The sequence below is a fragment of the Melospiza melodia genome, chromosome 3 (genome assembly GCF_035770615.1).
Source record: "Melospiza melodia melodia isolate bMelMel2 chromosome 3, bMelMel2.pri, whole genome shotgun sequence".
NCBI classification, from domain to species: domain Eukaryota; kingdom Metazoa; phylum Chordata; class Aves; order Passeriformes; family Passerellidae; genus Melospiza; species Melospiza melodia.
In genome coordinates this window covers 139,784,651-139,797,540 of record NC_086196.1, presented here as the reverse complement: position 1 = coordinate 139,797,540, position 12,890 = coordinate 139,784,651, and the positions used below count along the sequence as shown (strand labels likewise).

The following is a 12,890-nucleotide window of genomic DNA, read 5'->3' as shown; positions in this document are numbered from 1 at the left end:
TTCCTACATTGATTCACCAGTGTAAGCTGATGTGAGGGATGCAGCAGTGCTGGGGAACAAAGGAGCCCTGACCTGAGGTGGGTGGGATTCCCAGGCTGCCATCCTGGGGTTAATGCACAGCCAGAATAAATCCCAGAATTCTTCAGGTCAGAAAAACCCTCCAGGATCATCAAATCCCAGCTGTGCCCAATGCCCAGAGCACCAAGTGCCACATCCAGGCCTTGCTGGGTCCCCTCCAGGGATGTCCTTCAGGGCTGGGCATTGTCCAGCTCTCAACCCAACAAATTCTGTGTGCTGGGTGTTGGCTGAAAGGAGTTTAAGGCAGAGCTTCCATGCAAACTTCTTATGTAATGCTGCATTTCATAAATTCTGTTTAATCTTGCTTGGTATAAAGTGACCTTGTAGATTTGGGAGGGAAGTTTGGGCCTGCAGCTGCTGCCTTTTAAAAAGTCTAAATATAAGCAGGTTTTTGGAAAGCATGAGGGATGATCAGTGGTGTTCTCTGATTGGATTTGAAAGCCAGGATGGTGGTGGCATCTAATTAGTGTCAGAGCAGTGTGAGGGGATGGTTTGGAGTGTCCTGCTGCTCTGGTGTAGCTCTGCTGTAATTCTTGTGGGCAGATTTGGGAAGGGAAGGTTGGACCTGGGGCAGCTCTGGGTGGAGAGACCAGGAGGGGCTGGAGCTGGGAAGGGAATGGAGCCCCAGGAGAGGCTGAGGGAGCTGGGAAGGGAATGGAGCCCCAGGAGGGGCTGAGGGAGCTGGGAAGGGAATGGAGCCCCAGGAGGGGCTGAGGGAGCTGGGAAGGGAATGGAGCCCCAGGAGGGGCTGAGGGAGCTGGGGAGGGAATGGAGCCCCAGGAGAGGCTGAGGGAGCTGGGAAGGGAATGGAGCCCCAGGAGAGGCTGAGGGAGCTGGGAAGGGAATGGAGCCCCAGGAGGGGCTGAGGGAGCTGGGAAGGGAATGGAGCCCCAGGAGAGGCTGAGGGAGCTGGGGAGGGAATGGAGCCCCAGGAGAGGCTGAGGGAGCTGGGAAGGGAATGGAGCCCCAGGAGGGGCTGAGGGAGCTGGGAAGGGGCTCAGCCTGGAGAAAAGGAGGCTCAGAGGGGCCCTTGTGGCTCTGCACAAGTCCCTGACAGGAGGGGACAGCCAGGGAACAGGGACAGGACAAGGGGAAATGGCCTCAGGCTGGGCCAGGGCAGGCTCAGGGTGGACATCAGGAGGAATTTCTGCATGGAAAGGGTGCTCAGGCCTTGGCAGGGGCTGCCCAGGGAGGTTTGGGGTGCCCATCCCTGGAGGGATTTAACAGCTCTGTGCATGTGGCATTTGAAACTTTCTGTATTGGTATTGAAAGTAAAAACCTTTTTCAATAATCTGTGCTTGGCTGAGCTCTCAGAGCATTGGTGGCACCTCTGCCAAGCCTGGCTTTGTCTGTCCCACGCCCAAGGCTGAGGCAGGGATGGGTCTGGACAATCAGACTGAGCTCTGACCATTCTCCTTTTCTTGCTGGTTAAAGCTTTGAGTGGCTTGAACTGTTCTGTATCCCTGGGGAAGCTCAGGGATGCAGAGCTGGGTTTGTCATGCCAGAGCTCCAGGACAACACTCTAAGGTACAGGGGGATTGTTGGGGTGTCCTGGGCAGGAGTTGGACTGGATGGGGATTTTTAAGGAGATTTGAATAAGTTAGAGACAGGACTTGTCAAGTTTTTAGATGATGTTATTTATTGTTTCAATTTTTTACATAGACAGGAAGGGTGAGTTTGGCTTCCATTGTTACAGCAGGGTTCAGAAGTTCTCAAGACCCTTAGTTACAAGACTTTTTAAGGAGCTATGGACTAATAAAACACTGCTAATAAGGATACTTCTGTTTTTGACCCAATCCTTAAATATTTTGTCTTATGGACTTGTGCTGCGTGGTCAGCTTTTTTTGCTAATTAAATTATGATACACAAACTTCCAGTACTGCATTCTAAACTTGTTTACCTTTGTAACTACTTTATTATTTTATATCTTAAACTCTAAACATCTAAACTGTCTGAGAAACTGTGTGTCTCTGCTTTAAATTATAAGTCCACACTCTTGCTTTCAGCACTTAAGTTTGGAAGCCTTTCCCAAGGTCTCAGATCAAATCCTGTGATTAATTCTGAGCTTTGGCTCTCAGAGTTCCCTGCGTTTTGGATCCCAGCAATGGGTGATCCCTGTGGCTCCTTCCTGCTCAGGGTGTTCCAGAGCAGACCCTGAGGCCCTGCCTGTGCTCTGTCCCAGCTCCCTTCCCATTTCTGTGTCCCTGCAAATCCCTGGTTTACCTGGCAGTCAGTAGAAGAAGAAAAAAAATTTGCTGTTCTGTCCCAGCTATTCAGAGCTCATGTAGAATTGATTTTTTTTAAAAAATAACTAAACACTAATTACTTATTTATGTGTTTGTTTATTTTAGGGATAGACTTCAAGATTAAAACTGTTGAACTACAAGGAAAGAAGATCAAGCTCCAGATCTGGTGAGTAACACAGAGCTGCCCTCAGCAGCAGGTGTTCCTGGGCAGAGTTTGCTCTTCTGGATTCCCGTCAGGGCTGCAGGTTTGCAGCTGTGCTCTGTGATTCCACAGGGCCAGCTCCACTCCATGTGTGTGTGTGCAGCAGTAGCAGTGCTTGTAACCACTGGCCTGGCTGCTCCCTGGGACAGGCAGCTGGCAAACCTCCTGTTTTAGGGGGGGAGAGCATCCTCACAGGCCGTGATTTAGTGGGAAGTGGTTTGAAACTGGAATTTTTAAATTAGGACTTGCCTCCAGTCTGTGACTATAAATTGACTCTCAGCCTTGCTTTGTGTCAGCAAGAAAATGCAACCCAGGGCTGCACTAGGGCTGGAATTTTCCACGCTCAGCTGTGGAGAGGCTCTCAGCTGGCAGCAGCACAGCTGCTCTGTGGGGATGTCTGACAAGAGGCAAAGGCTCAGCTCCTTCCTTTGAGCTGCTGTGCTTTGAAGCTGAGGCTTTGCAGCAGGTCGGGTCAGGAGAACCAATGGCTTTTCCTGGCCCATGGGGCTGGCTGGGCTCCCTGCTCACTCTGCATCCTCCCAGGGCTCTGAGCTGGGATTTGTCCCTTTTGTCCCACCCACAGCAGCCCCATGGCTGCATAACCTGGGTGTCTGTACATGCAGAGGGGTGAGTTCCAGTTTTGGGGGACACTGATCCTTCCAGTCATCCCAGAATAATCATCCCAGGATAATCATGAGTGATTTCCTTCCTAACCAGGCTTCTGGAGCCCTCCTGTCCTCAGCACCCTGAGGAAGTGTTAGAACTGGCAGAAAGTGGGTTTGGATGGGATTTTGGGAATTAGGAATTGTGCCCTGGCAGGGTGGGCAGGCCCTGGCACAGGGTGCCCAGATCCCTGGCAGTGCCCAAGGCCAGGCTGGACATTGGGGTTGGACATTGCATAGGACAGGATGAGCTTTAAGGTCCTTTCCAACCCAAACCATTCCATAACCCTATGATTAAACTGAATAAGAAAATCATCATTAAATGTAAAAACAGAAAATATAGAAAAATTAGGATATTTATGTATAAAGAGTAAGATGTAATGAAACTGTTACAGATTGTGGGGTTTAGTGCCTTAGGGAAGTGGAGTTGGGTGAGCTGAGATTTACACAGTGGCAACTTTTAAATGTCACAAAATTGGGAAGTTGTGGCCTGAACCTGCTGCTTGTTTCTGCTGGGTTCAGATTGCACATTTGAAATGAAACTTGGGAAGCAGAAAATGAAACTCCTGCAGAAAAAAAAAATTAAATGAAATCTCAGTGTTGTGTTTCCAACTTTTCCTGTGGCAGGAGTTTGCCCAGCAGTGGCTCAGTGTCTTTGGAGGTGTTTTGTGCAGTGCATCTCTATTCCCCCACTGCTCCTGCCTTTGAACTCACTGCACATTTGCAGGAGCTGTGCAACATTCCCAGAACATGCAAGGCAGCAGCTGAGTGAGCAGGGGATGGATTTAGGGGAACATTTCCTGTGTAAAGGCTGCTCTGGATCTGCAGGAGATTCCCATGGGGCCACCTCTGGAGTCCCTCTGGACGGCCCTGTCCTTCAGGTGTGACACCACACAGCAGAACAGCTCCTGGCTGTGGAAAAGGCCCCTCTGACAGCCTCACTGACCTCTGAAATTATATTTAGGACTAAAGCAAGAACACAAAGGTCAGGCTGAATTAAAACCTGCCTGGGGTGAGCAGTAACTCAATACTCAGGAGCTGTTGAAGCTGGGGTGCAGCTCTGTAAGGAGCAGGCTGGATCAGAGTTCTGCTGCTGCTCCAGATGGAAATGTGCTGTGAGGAGCAGGGTGGGACACAGCCCTGGATGCCCTTCCAAAGAAATGAGCTTATCCAGGGCAGACCCACCAGGATATCCAGGTTCTCCCACTGCATGTCAGGTTCTGGGTGGAAGCAGTCCAGGAGCTGAGGATCTCCTTGGCTGGGTCATTTTCCAGCTGGGAGAAAGGAATTCATTCACATTTAGGAGTGGAAACACTTCCAAAGGCTGGGAGCTGGAGGGGTTTGCAGTGCTGAATGGCTAGAAGAATATTAACATTGTCAAGAGAAAGAATGAAGGAGCAGAGTGATGGATCCAGGAGAAGATGGTGCTGGCTTTGCTGAAGGACTTCAAAGGGACAGGGCAGTGGAGCTAAACCTTGTGTTTAGTGTGATATCACAAATTCAGGAACTCAGAGTGGCTTTGAAATGGAAACCAAAAGGCTTTGGAGTTCCCAGAACTCATGATCATAATGGGGCCATTGAGAAATGAAATGGGATTTTCCTGGGCAGGAAGGGAGGGTGGCAGTCCCACAGAGCACAGGTTTGACCAGCACTGCTGGGGAGAAAAAGGGACTTTTTTAGGGAGAACAAATGGAAAAATGAGGGTTCTTCATGGTGTCAGAAAATCATGGATATCCTGAGCAGGTAGGGAGGGTCTGGTAGAACTTGCTGCCTTTTTCCAGCACCAGAACATCAGTTCTGCCCTGAGGCTGGAAAGTGGCACGTGGAAAACAGCAGGAAATGAAGTTTTGCTGGGAAACTCCCCATGGGATGTAGGGGTAGCTGCAGGTGTCCACAAACAGGTTCACAGGGGATTTCACAAGAGCCTGGTCAGGTTTGGACTCTCAAATCCACAGAGAGGATCCTTGGTTCCAGAATTCCTTAACCACTGGGAAATGGAAGCTGGAAAACCTCTGGGCTGCCCAGGTGCTTGTCAGGAGGCACCAAAAGCAGAGCTGGCTTTGTCATCCAGGCAAAGCACAGGCTCAAAGGAATGGAACTGGCAGCTAAAAATTGAATTTTTTCTTTTTTTTTTCCCACTTAGCTGCTCTTCCAACTCTCCTGTGTTTAATGGCATTTGTGTGTCAGCCTGTTTTCCTACAGTCTTCTGACTGATTCCAAATTTTAGGAACAGCTTTATGTCTTTAGTGTGCAGCTCCTAGCTGTGTGGAGGACTCTAAAATAACATTTTTCTCTCAGTGCATCACTGCTGGCAGCACTCTTACATGGCCAGAGAAGTGTCCTCAGGATCTTGGTTGATTCAGCAGTGAGCTGGTGTCAGGAATAAATCATCCTGAGTCCTCCCAGGTGTGGGAATTCCCTGGGATGTGCAGGTTCTGCTGTTTAGGGAGTGTGCTGGTGACCAGAGCTGCACACACCTCCCTTCCCCAGTGCCATCAGCCTCATTAATTTCTGCAATTAGCCCTAGAATGGCTAGGAGTTAATTCTGTTTGCTGGGGGCTTCTGAGACTCGAGGTGGAACTTGTTTCTCTATCATGGCAGTCCTATAAAACAATTGGAGAGTTCTCTTGTTTTGGATTTCTCATTATGGAAGCTGGAGGTGTTCAGCCCGGAGAAAAGGAGATTCAGGGGTGACTTTATCACCCCCTACACCCCCTGAAAGGTGGCTGTGCTCAGCTGGGGCTGGGCTCTTTCTCCAGGCAGCACTGACACAACCAGAGCACACAGCCAAAGGGGAATTTAGGCTGGATATCAGGAAAAAGTTCTTTGCAGAAAGGGTGATAAAGTTCTGGAGTTACTGGGATGTGGTGGAGCGCCCATCCCTGGGTGTGTTTGTTTAACAAAGCCTGGATGTGGCACTGGGGGCCAGGGTTTGGTTGAGGTGTTTGGGTGGATTGGACTCGATGATCTTGAAGATCTTTTCCCACCTGGTCATTCTGGGAAATCTGAGAATTTGGGGAATTTGGGAATTTTCAGGGACTGGGGAGGTGGTGGAGTCACCATCCTGGGTGTGTTTAACTGGGGTGCCAGGGTTTAATTGAGGTGTTTGGGATGGATTGGACTTGATGATCTTGAAGGTCTCTTCCAGCCTGGTGATTTTGTGATTCTGTGAATTTTTTCCTGGCTGAATATTATTCAGAAAAGCTGAAATTTGCCAGTCATGAAGTCTGACAGAGCACAGATCCCCAGGATCAGTGAGGTGGGAAAATCCCTCCATGGCCATGGAGTCCAACTGTGCCCAATGCCCACCTTGTGCCCAGCGCAGGGCACTCAGTGCCACATCCAGGTGACACCTGCAGGGATGGGCACTCCAAACCCCCCTTCCAAGGCCTGAGCACCCTTTCCATGGATCCAGCCTGCCCAGATTCCTGCCCTCCAGCACATCCTCCCTTCCAGGGCCTGGCTGAGAGTGCCCTGAACGCCCTCCCAGCCCATCCATGAAGGTGTTGGGCAGCACTGAGCCAGCCCTGAGGCCCCTGGTGCCCCTGCCCAGCTGGGTGTGCCTCCATGCCCAGCTTTATCCAGCCAGGAGTGCTGAGCCAGGGACACTTTTCCCTTTAGGAAGGGAAATCCTCAGCCTGGTGTTCCACAGTCCCTCCAGTGCAATGCTGAGCTGCAAATGTAGCAACATTGAGACACTAATAAAATTCTTGGGATTATTTTGGTAGGAATTACTTGCTTTAATATGCTGAAGAGCTTCATTTTGAGCCACGTGGACTGGCAGGATGCTCACAAATCATCAGATCTAATCTCATCTTGCTGCAGCCATGTAAATCTTTCATCAATAAATCATAATGCATTTTAAGGTTTCTTTAGTCTCTGCCAGGTCAGCTGGAAAGCTGTCCCAGAAATTCCTTTCTCTCCAGGTTAAACCTCTAATATGATACAGCTTATGCATATTTTAATGTTGGCATGAGAATAATCCAAATAGATTTTTCACTTTCCTTGAGCATCTCCTTTCCCCAGTCCCACAGGACAGCCTCCTTTGTCTTCACAAAGCTGAGCACCCAAGCTCCCTCCCTTTCCAGCTCTGTCTCATTCCCCTTGGCTCTTTCAATAATCCTTGCCCACATCCATGGGAGCTGGGAGAGTGAGCCAGTCTGTGCCCACAGCGAGGTTTGAACAAAGGGCTGGGGAGCCAGGGCAGCAAACATCCCCTGCAGTGTCTGCTGCCGTTTGCCCAGGGTGGGTCCAGCCCTCGTGGGCACCCACACAACCATAACTCATTTCCTTTTGCCTCAGCCAGCTCTAATCTCCAGCCATTAGGAGTTATCTCTGAATAATGAATGGAGAATCCATTAACCAGGGGAAAGGGCAGCTATAGCATTTATTTAAAAAAAAAAAATAAAAATGCAAACACTCCAGGTTCTTCACTTCTTCCCTCCCCAGCTTTCTTCTCTTCCATTAGCTGAGCTCCAGCTGCCAGAAAAAGCAGTGGAGGAGTTAACCAGGGAGTCAGCTGTAGGATGTGACAAGCAGTGAGTAGCAGCTCCGTGCTGCCTACTCCAAGCTGGTGTAAAAGCACTCAGAATTGTTCCTGTGACAGGAGGGAGAATCACAAATCCCAAAAATCTGGGGTTGGTGGGGTTGGTCAGGCTTCTCCAGCTTGGTAGGAGCCTGTGGGGCAGAAGGTGGTGGCAAGTGGGTACAGAATGTGGGAAGAGAGAAAACAATGAGAGTGTGAGTGGAGATAATTTGCAGGAGTTTGTCCTGGGTGAAGGGAAGGATCCCTCTCTTTGGGATATGCTAGGAAAGCCATCAATTAAATAATTAAATTCCTCCAAATTACTTCATGGAATCCCAGAATGGTTTGGGTGGGAAGGGACCTTAAATCTCATCCCTGGCAAGGCAGGGACACCTCCCACTGTCCCAGGGTGTTCCCAATGTCCAGCCTGGCCTTGGGCACTGCCAGGGATCCAGGGCAGCCACCCTGTGCCAGGGCCTGCCCACCCTGCCAGGGAAGAGTTAACAGCTGGGACAAGGAGAGAGACTCTGGGTCTTTTATGGAAGATAAGCCAGAAAAGGTGAAGCTGTAAAGTGTAAATCCAGTCAAGGAGTGGATTTAAACTAATAATAATTCCAGCTGGAGAAAAGTCACTGGAAGAAGTCCTGTGAAATCCAGTGCAGCCAAATGCCAAGTCCTGGAGTTCAGGGTGGGATGTCAGAGCTCCTCCTGGGGCCAGGAGTGGGGCGAGCAAACCTGGAAATGTCCCAGTGTGGGGCTGGTGAGGCTCCAGCTGAGTGTCCTGGGTGTTCCTGGGCCTTGGACATCCCCATGTCCAGGGGCAGTGGGAGCTGGGGCTGTACCTGAGCCCTTGGGCCAGTCAGGGCAGGCTGGGGAAGGTTCCAGAAGCACTGCACACATTTCAGGCACAGTGTGGGATCCCTGGGTGGTTTGTGGAGCTGGGAGTGGAGTCAGGGACCTCCTGAGGCCACAGGCAGAGATCCAGGCCTGGCAGGGCATCCCTGGCAGAGGGGTTTGGGACCTGCCTGTCCCCTGCTGTGTTCCTTGTCCTTGTCCTGGTGTCACCAGGAGCAGAGAGGCATCAGTGCCTGAGTGTGCTGGGCTGTGAGGCAGGAGCTGTGGGGCAGGGAGACACTGGGCCTTCCTGGAGGGGTTGTGGAGTGTGGAACCTTGCTTTAGTCCAGTTTCAATCTGGGGACACCTTGGGGTCTACCTTGTCGTGGAATCACTGAATCATAGAATGGTTTGGGATGGGACCTTAAAGTTCATCCAGTGCACAGGGACACCTTCCACTGTCCCAGGTGGCTCCAAGCCCTGTCCAGCCTGGCCTTGGGCACTGCCAGGGATCCAGGGGCAGCTGCAGCTGCTCTGGGCACCTGTGCCAGGGAGCAACAATTCCTCATTCCCAATATCCCATCCAGCCCTGCCCTCTGGCAGTGGGAGCCATTCCCTGGCTCCTGTCCCTCCATCCTTGTCCCCAGTCCCTCTGCAGCTCTCCTGGAGCCCCTTCAGGCCCTGCCAGGGGCTCTGAGCTCTCCCTGGATCCTTCTCCTCTCCAGGTGAGCACCCCCAGCTCTCCCAGCCTGGCTCCAGCCCTGGAGCAGCTCCATGTCCTCCGTGTCCTTGTCACATGAACAGTGTCACTGCAAACTGTGTGTAAATGAACAATGTTACTGAAACAATGTCTGTAAAGCTCCAGTCTCTGGGATTTGTGGCCTCTGAAACACACTGCAGAACGTGCAGTATAATCTCTCACATTAATTCTCATTTTTTTCTCAATATTCAGCTCATTCCCACCTTCCTGCCATGCAGGTTTCTTTAAGCACATCTCATCCCAGTTTATTCTCAATATTCAGCTCATTCCCACCTTCCACATCTTATGCAAGGACCCCAGGAAAAAACAGGAATTCCAGGCTGTCACTGATGTTTCTGATCAGTTTTCAGCATATTGCTCACACACCAACATTTAACAGCACAGAGTTTGATCACAAATGGCAGAATTTACATTTGCAGCATCAAGTTAAACAAAAAAAAAAAACGTTTTAAAGTTTTATCAGACTGATCTGAGAACAAAATTCCTCCCAGGGTTAAGTGTGAGTCTCTAAAAATGTTGGGTTGTTGTCTGTGGATTCACCTTGCTCTATCTGTGACATGTGTGTTGTTATTATAAGTAAAATATTATTTTAAAAAACACCTTATAAAATCAAGCCTTACTATTTCAGCTAAACTAACAACTAACCTTAAAAGTTCCTGTTAAAATAAAAATGATAAAAATAAAAATCAATTTACATAGCAATCTATTCTTATAAAAAAACAACTCACACCCACAAAAAAGAAAATTCTCCACATATAAAACACTTACTTCCCAAAGAACTAAAAATGTAAACTACCTAAAAAAAAATTAATAAATAAAATAAATAAGTTTCAATAAATTACTAACATATTAAATTCAAACACAGTACCTTCTAGTATTCCTATAAATATAAACTATTAAAATAAAAATAAAATAAATAAAAATTAAAATAAAGAAAAAAAATTAAAATTATATTACAACTATGTAAATAATTTTTAATTATATTAAAACTATGTAAATAAAAATATTTAACATTTACTAAAGCTATGTAAATAATTTTAAATTATATTAAAACTAAATACAAATTTTAAAAATGTATTTCAACTATGTAAAAAATTTTGACATTTATTAAAACTATGTAAATTAAAATTTTAAAAATTATATTAAAACAAATATTTTAATATTTAAATCATGGATATAAATTTTTAAAAAATTTCTCAAAACTATGTAAATAACAATTTTAGAAATTAAAACTATAAATAATTTTTTTGAAATTTATTAAAACCACGTAAAGAAAAAAATTTAAAATTTATGAAAACTAAATAAAATTTAAATGATTATATTAAAGCTATGTAAATAAAAAGTTTAAAATTATATTACAACTGTGTAAATAATTTTTTTCAAATTCTATTAAAACTATGAAATAAATTTTTTAAAAATTTATTAGAACTATGTTAATAAAAATTTAGAATTATTTTTAAAAATTACCTTAAACCTATGTAAATAAAAATGTTTAAAATTATAATACAACTATGTAAATGAACATTTTAAAAATTATATTAAAACTATGTAAGTTGTAAAAAATTTTATTACAACTACATAAATAATTTTTTTAAAATCATATTACAACTATGTAAATAAAAACTTATATTAAAAGTATGTAAATAAAAATTATAAATATTTATTTCAAGCATGTAAATAAAAATTTAAAAAATATTTTTAAACATTATCTTTAAACTATGTAAATGTTTTTAAAATTATATTAAAAGAATGTAAATTTTTTAAAATTATATTAGAACTGTAAATAATAATTTTAAAAATTATATTGAAAAATGTAAATAAAATTTTTAAAAAATTATTAAACCATGTAAATAAAAATCTTAAAAATTATTTAAAATTATCTTAAAGCTATGTATAAAACTGTGTAAATAAAAATTTTATTTTTTATTACAACTGTGTAAATAAAAATTTTAAAATCTATAGTAAAACTAGATAAATAAAAAAAATTAAAAATATTATTAAAACGATGTAAATAAAAATTTTTAAATATAATAAAATTATTTAAATATTTTATTGTATTAGAACTATGTAAATAAAATTTTTAAAAATTGAAGCTATGCAAATTAAAATATTTTAAATTATATTAAAACAATGTAAATAACAATTTAAAAATTATTAGAAGTGTATAAATTGTTTAATTTATGAAAACCATGTAAATAAAAATTTTAAGAATTAAATTTTTAAAATAAAAACATTAAAAATTACAATGAAAAAATAAAACTATGAAAAACTAGAATTATTTTCCATAAAAGACGTGGCTTGTCCATGTCGGTGCCGAGCTGTGGTGTCTCCGCAGGGACACGGCGGGGCAGGAGCGCTTCCACACCATCACCACCTCCTACTACCGGGGGGCCATGGGCATCATGCTGGTGTACGACATCACCAACGCCAAGAGCTTCGAGAACATCAGCAAGTGGCTCAGGAACATCGACGAGGTGAGTGCCACGCTGGGCCCGACGCCCTGAACCTGAGCCAGACACCCCAGATGTGAGCCAGGCATCCCCAAACCGGGGCCAGACATCCCAAACGTGAGCCAGACATCCCTAAACCTGAGCCAGGCACCCCAGATGTGAGCCAGGCATCCCCAAACCGGGGCCAGGCATCCCCAAACGTGAGCCAGACACCCCAGATGTGAGCCAGGCATCCCCAAACCGGGGCCAGGCATCCCCAAACGTGAGCCAGACATCCCAAACCTGAGCCAGATGTGAGCCAAACCTGAGCCAGACACCCCAAACTGGGCCAGACACCCCAAATGTGAGCCAGGCATCCCCAAACCTGAGCCAGACACCCCCAACGTGAGCCAGGCATCCCCAAACCTGAGCCAAACCTGAGCCAGACATCCCTAAACCTGAGCCAGACATCCCAAACCTGAGCCAGACATCCCAAACCTGAGCCAGACACCCCAAACGTGAGCCAGGCATCCCCAAACCTGAGCCAGACATCCCAAACCGGGGCCAGACATCCCAAACATCAGCCAAACCTAAGCCAGGCACCCCAAACCGGGGCCAGGCATCCCCAAACCTGAGCCAAAAATCCCAAACCAAGGCCAGACACCCCAAACCGGGGCCAGATATCCCAAACATCAGACAAACTTGGGTCAGACATCCCCAACTGGAGCCAAACATGAGCCAGACACCCCAAATGTGAGCCAGGCATCCCCAAATGTGAGCCAGGCATCCCCAAACCTGAGCCAAACATCCCAAACCTGAGCCAGACATCCCCAGCCTGAGCCAAACATCGACAACTGAGCCAGACATCCCAAATGGGAGCCAGACATGAGCCAAACCTGAGCCAGGCATCCCCAAACATGAGCCAAACATGAGCCAAACCTGAGCCAGGCATCCCCAAACCTGAGCCAAACATAAGCCAAACCTGAGCCAAACCTGAGCCAGACACCCCAAACTGGGGCCAGACATGAGCCAAACCTGAGCCAGACATCCCAAACATCAGACAAACCTGAGCCAGACATCCCCAAACCTGAGCCAGACATCCCAAACCTGATCTCCTGTGTGTGGTGTTTTCAGGGTTCCCCATCGGAAGAGGA

At 46.1% G+C, this 12,890-nt stretch overlaps 1 protein-coding gene across 1 annotated transcript in view; it reads left to right on the top strand.

Moving 5' to 3' along the window:
- The window catches only part of RAB10 (RAB10, member RAS oncogene family), a 45,233-nt gene that overhangs the window by 26,744 nt on the left and 5,599 nt on the right, over positions 1 to 12,890 (top strand). Inside the window, exons 2-3 of the mRNA XM_063153265.1 lie at positions 2,430 to 2,490; positions 11,643 to 11,781. Of these exons, the coding sequence (XP_063009335.1) occupies positions 2,430 to 2,490; positions 11,643 to 11,781 (200 nt within the window). The remainder of the gene's footprint in view (positions 1 to 2,429; positions 2,491 to 11,642; positions 11,782 to 12,890) is intronic.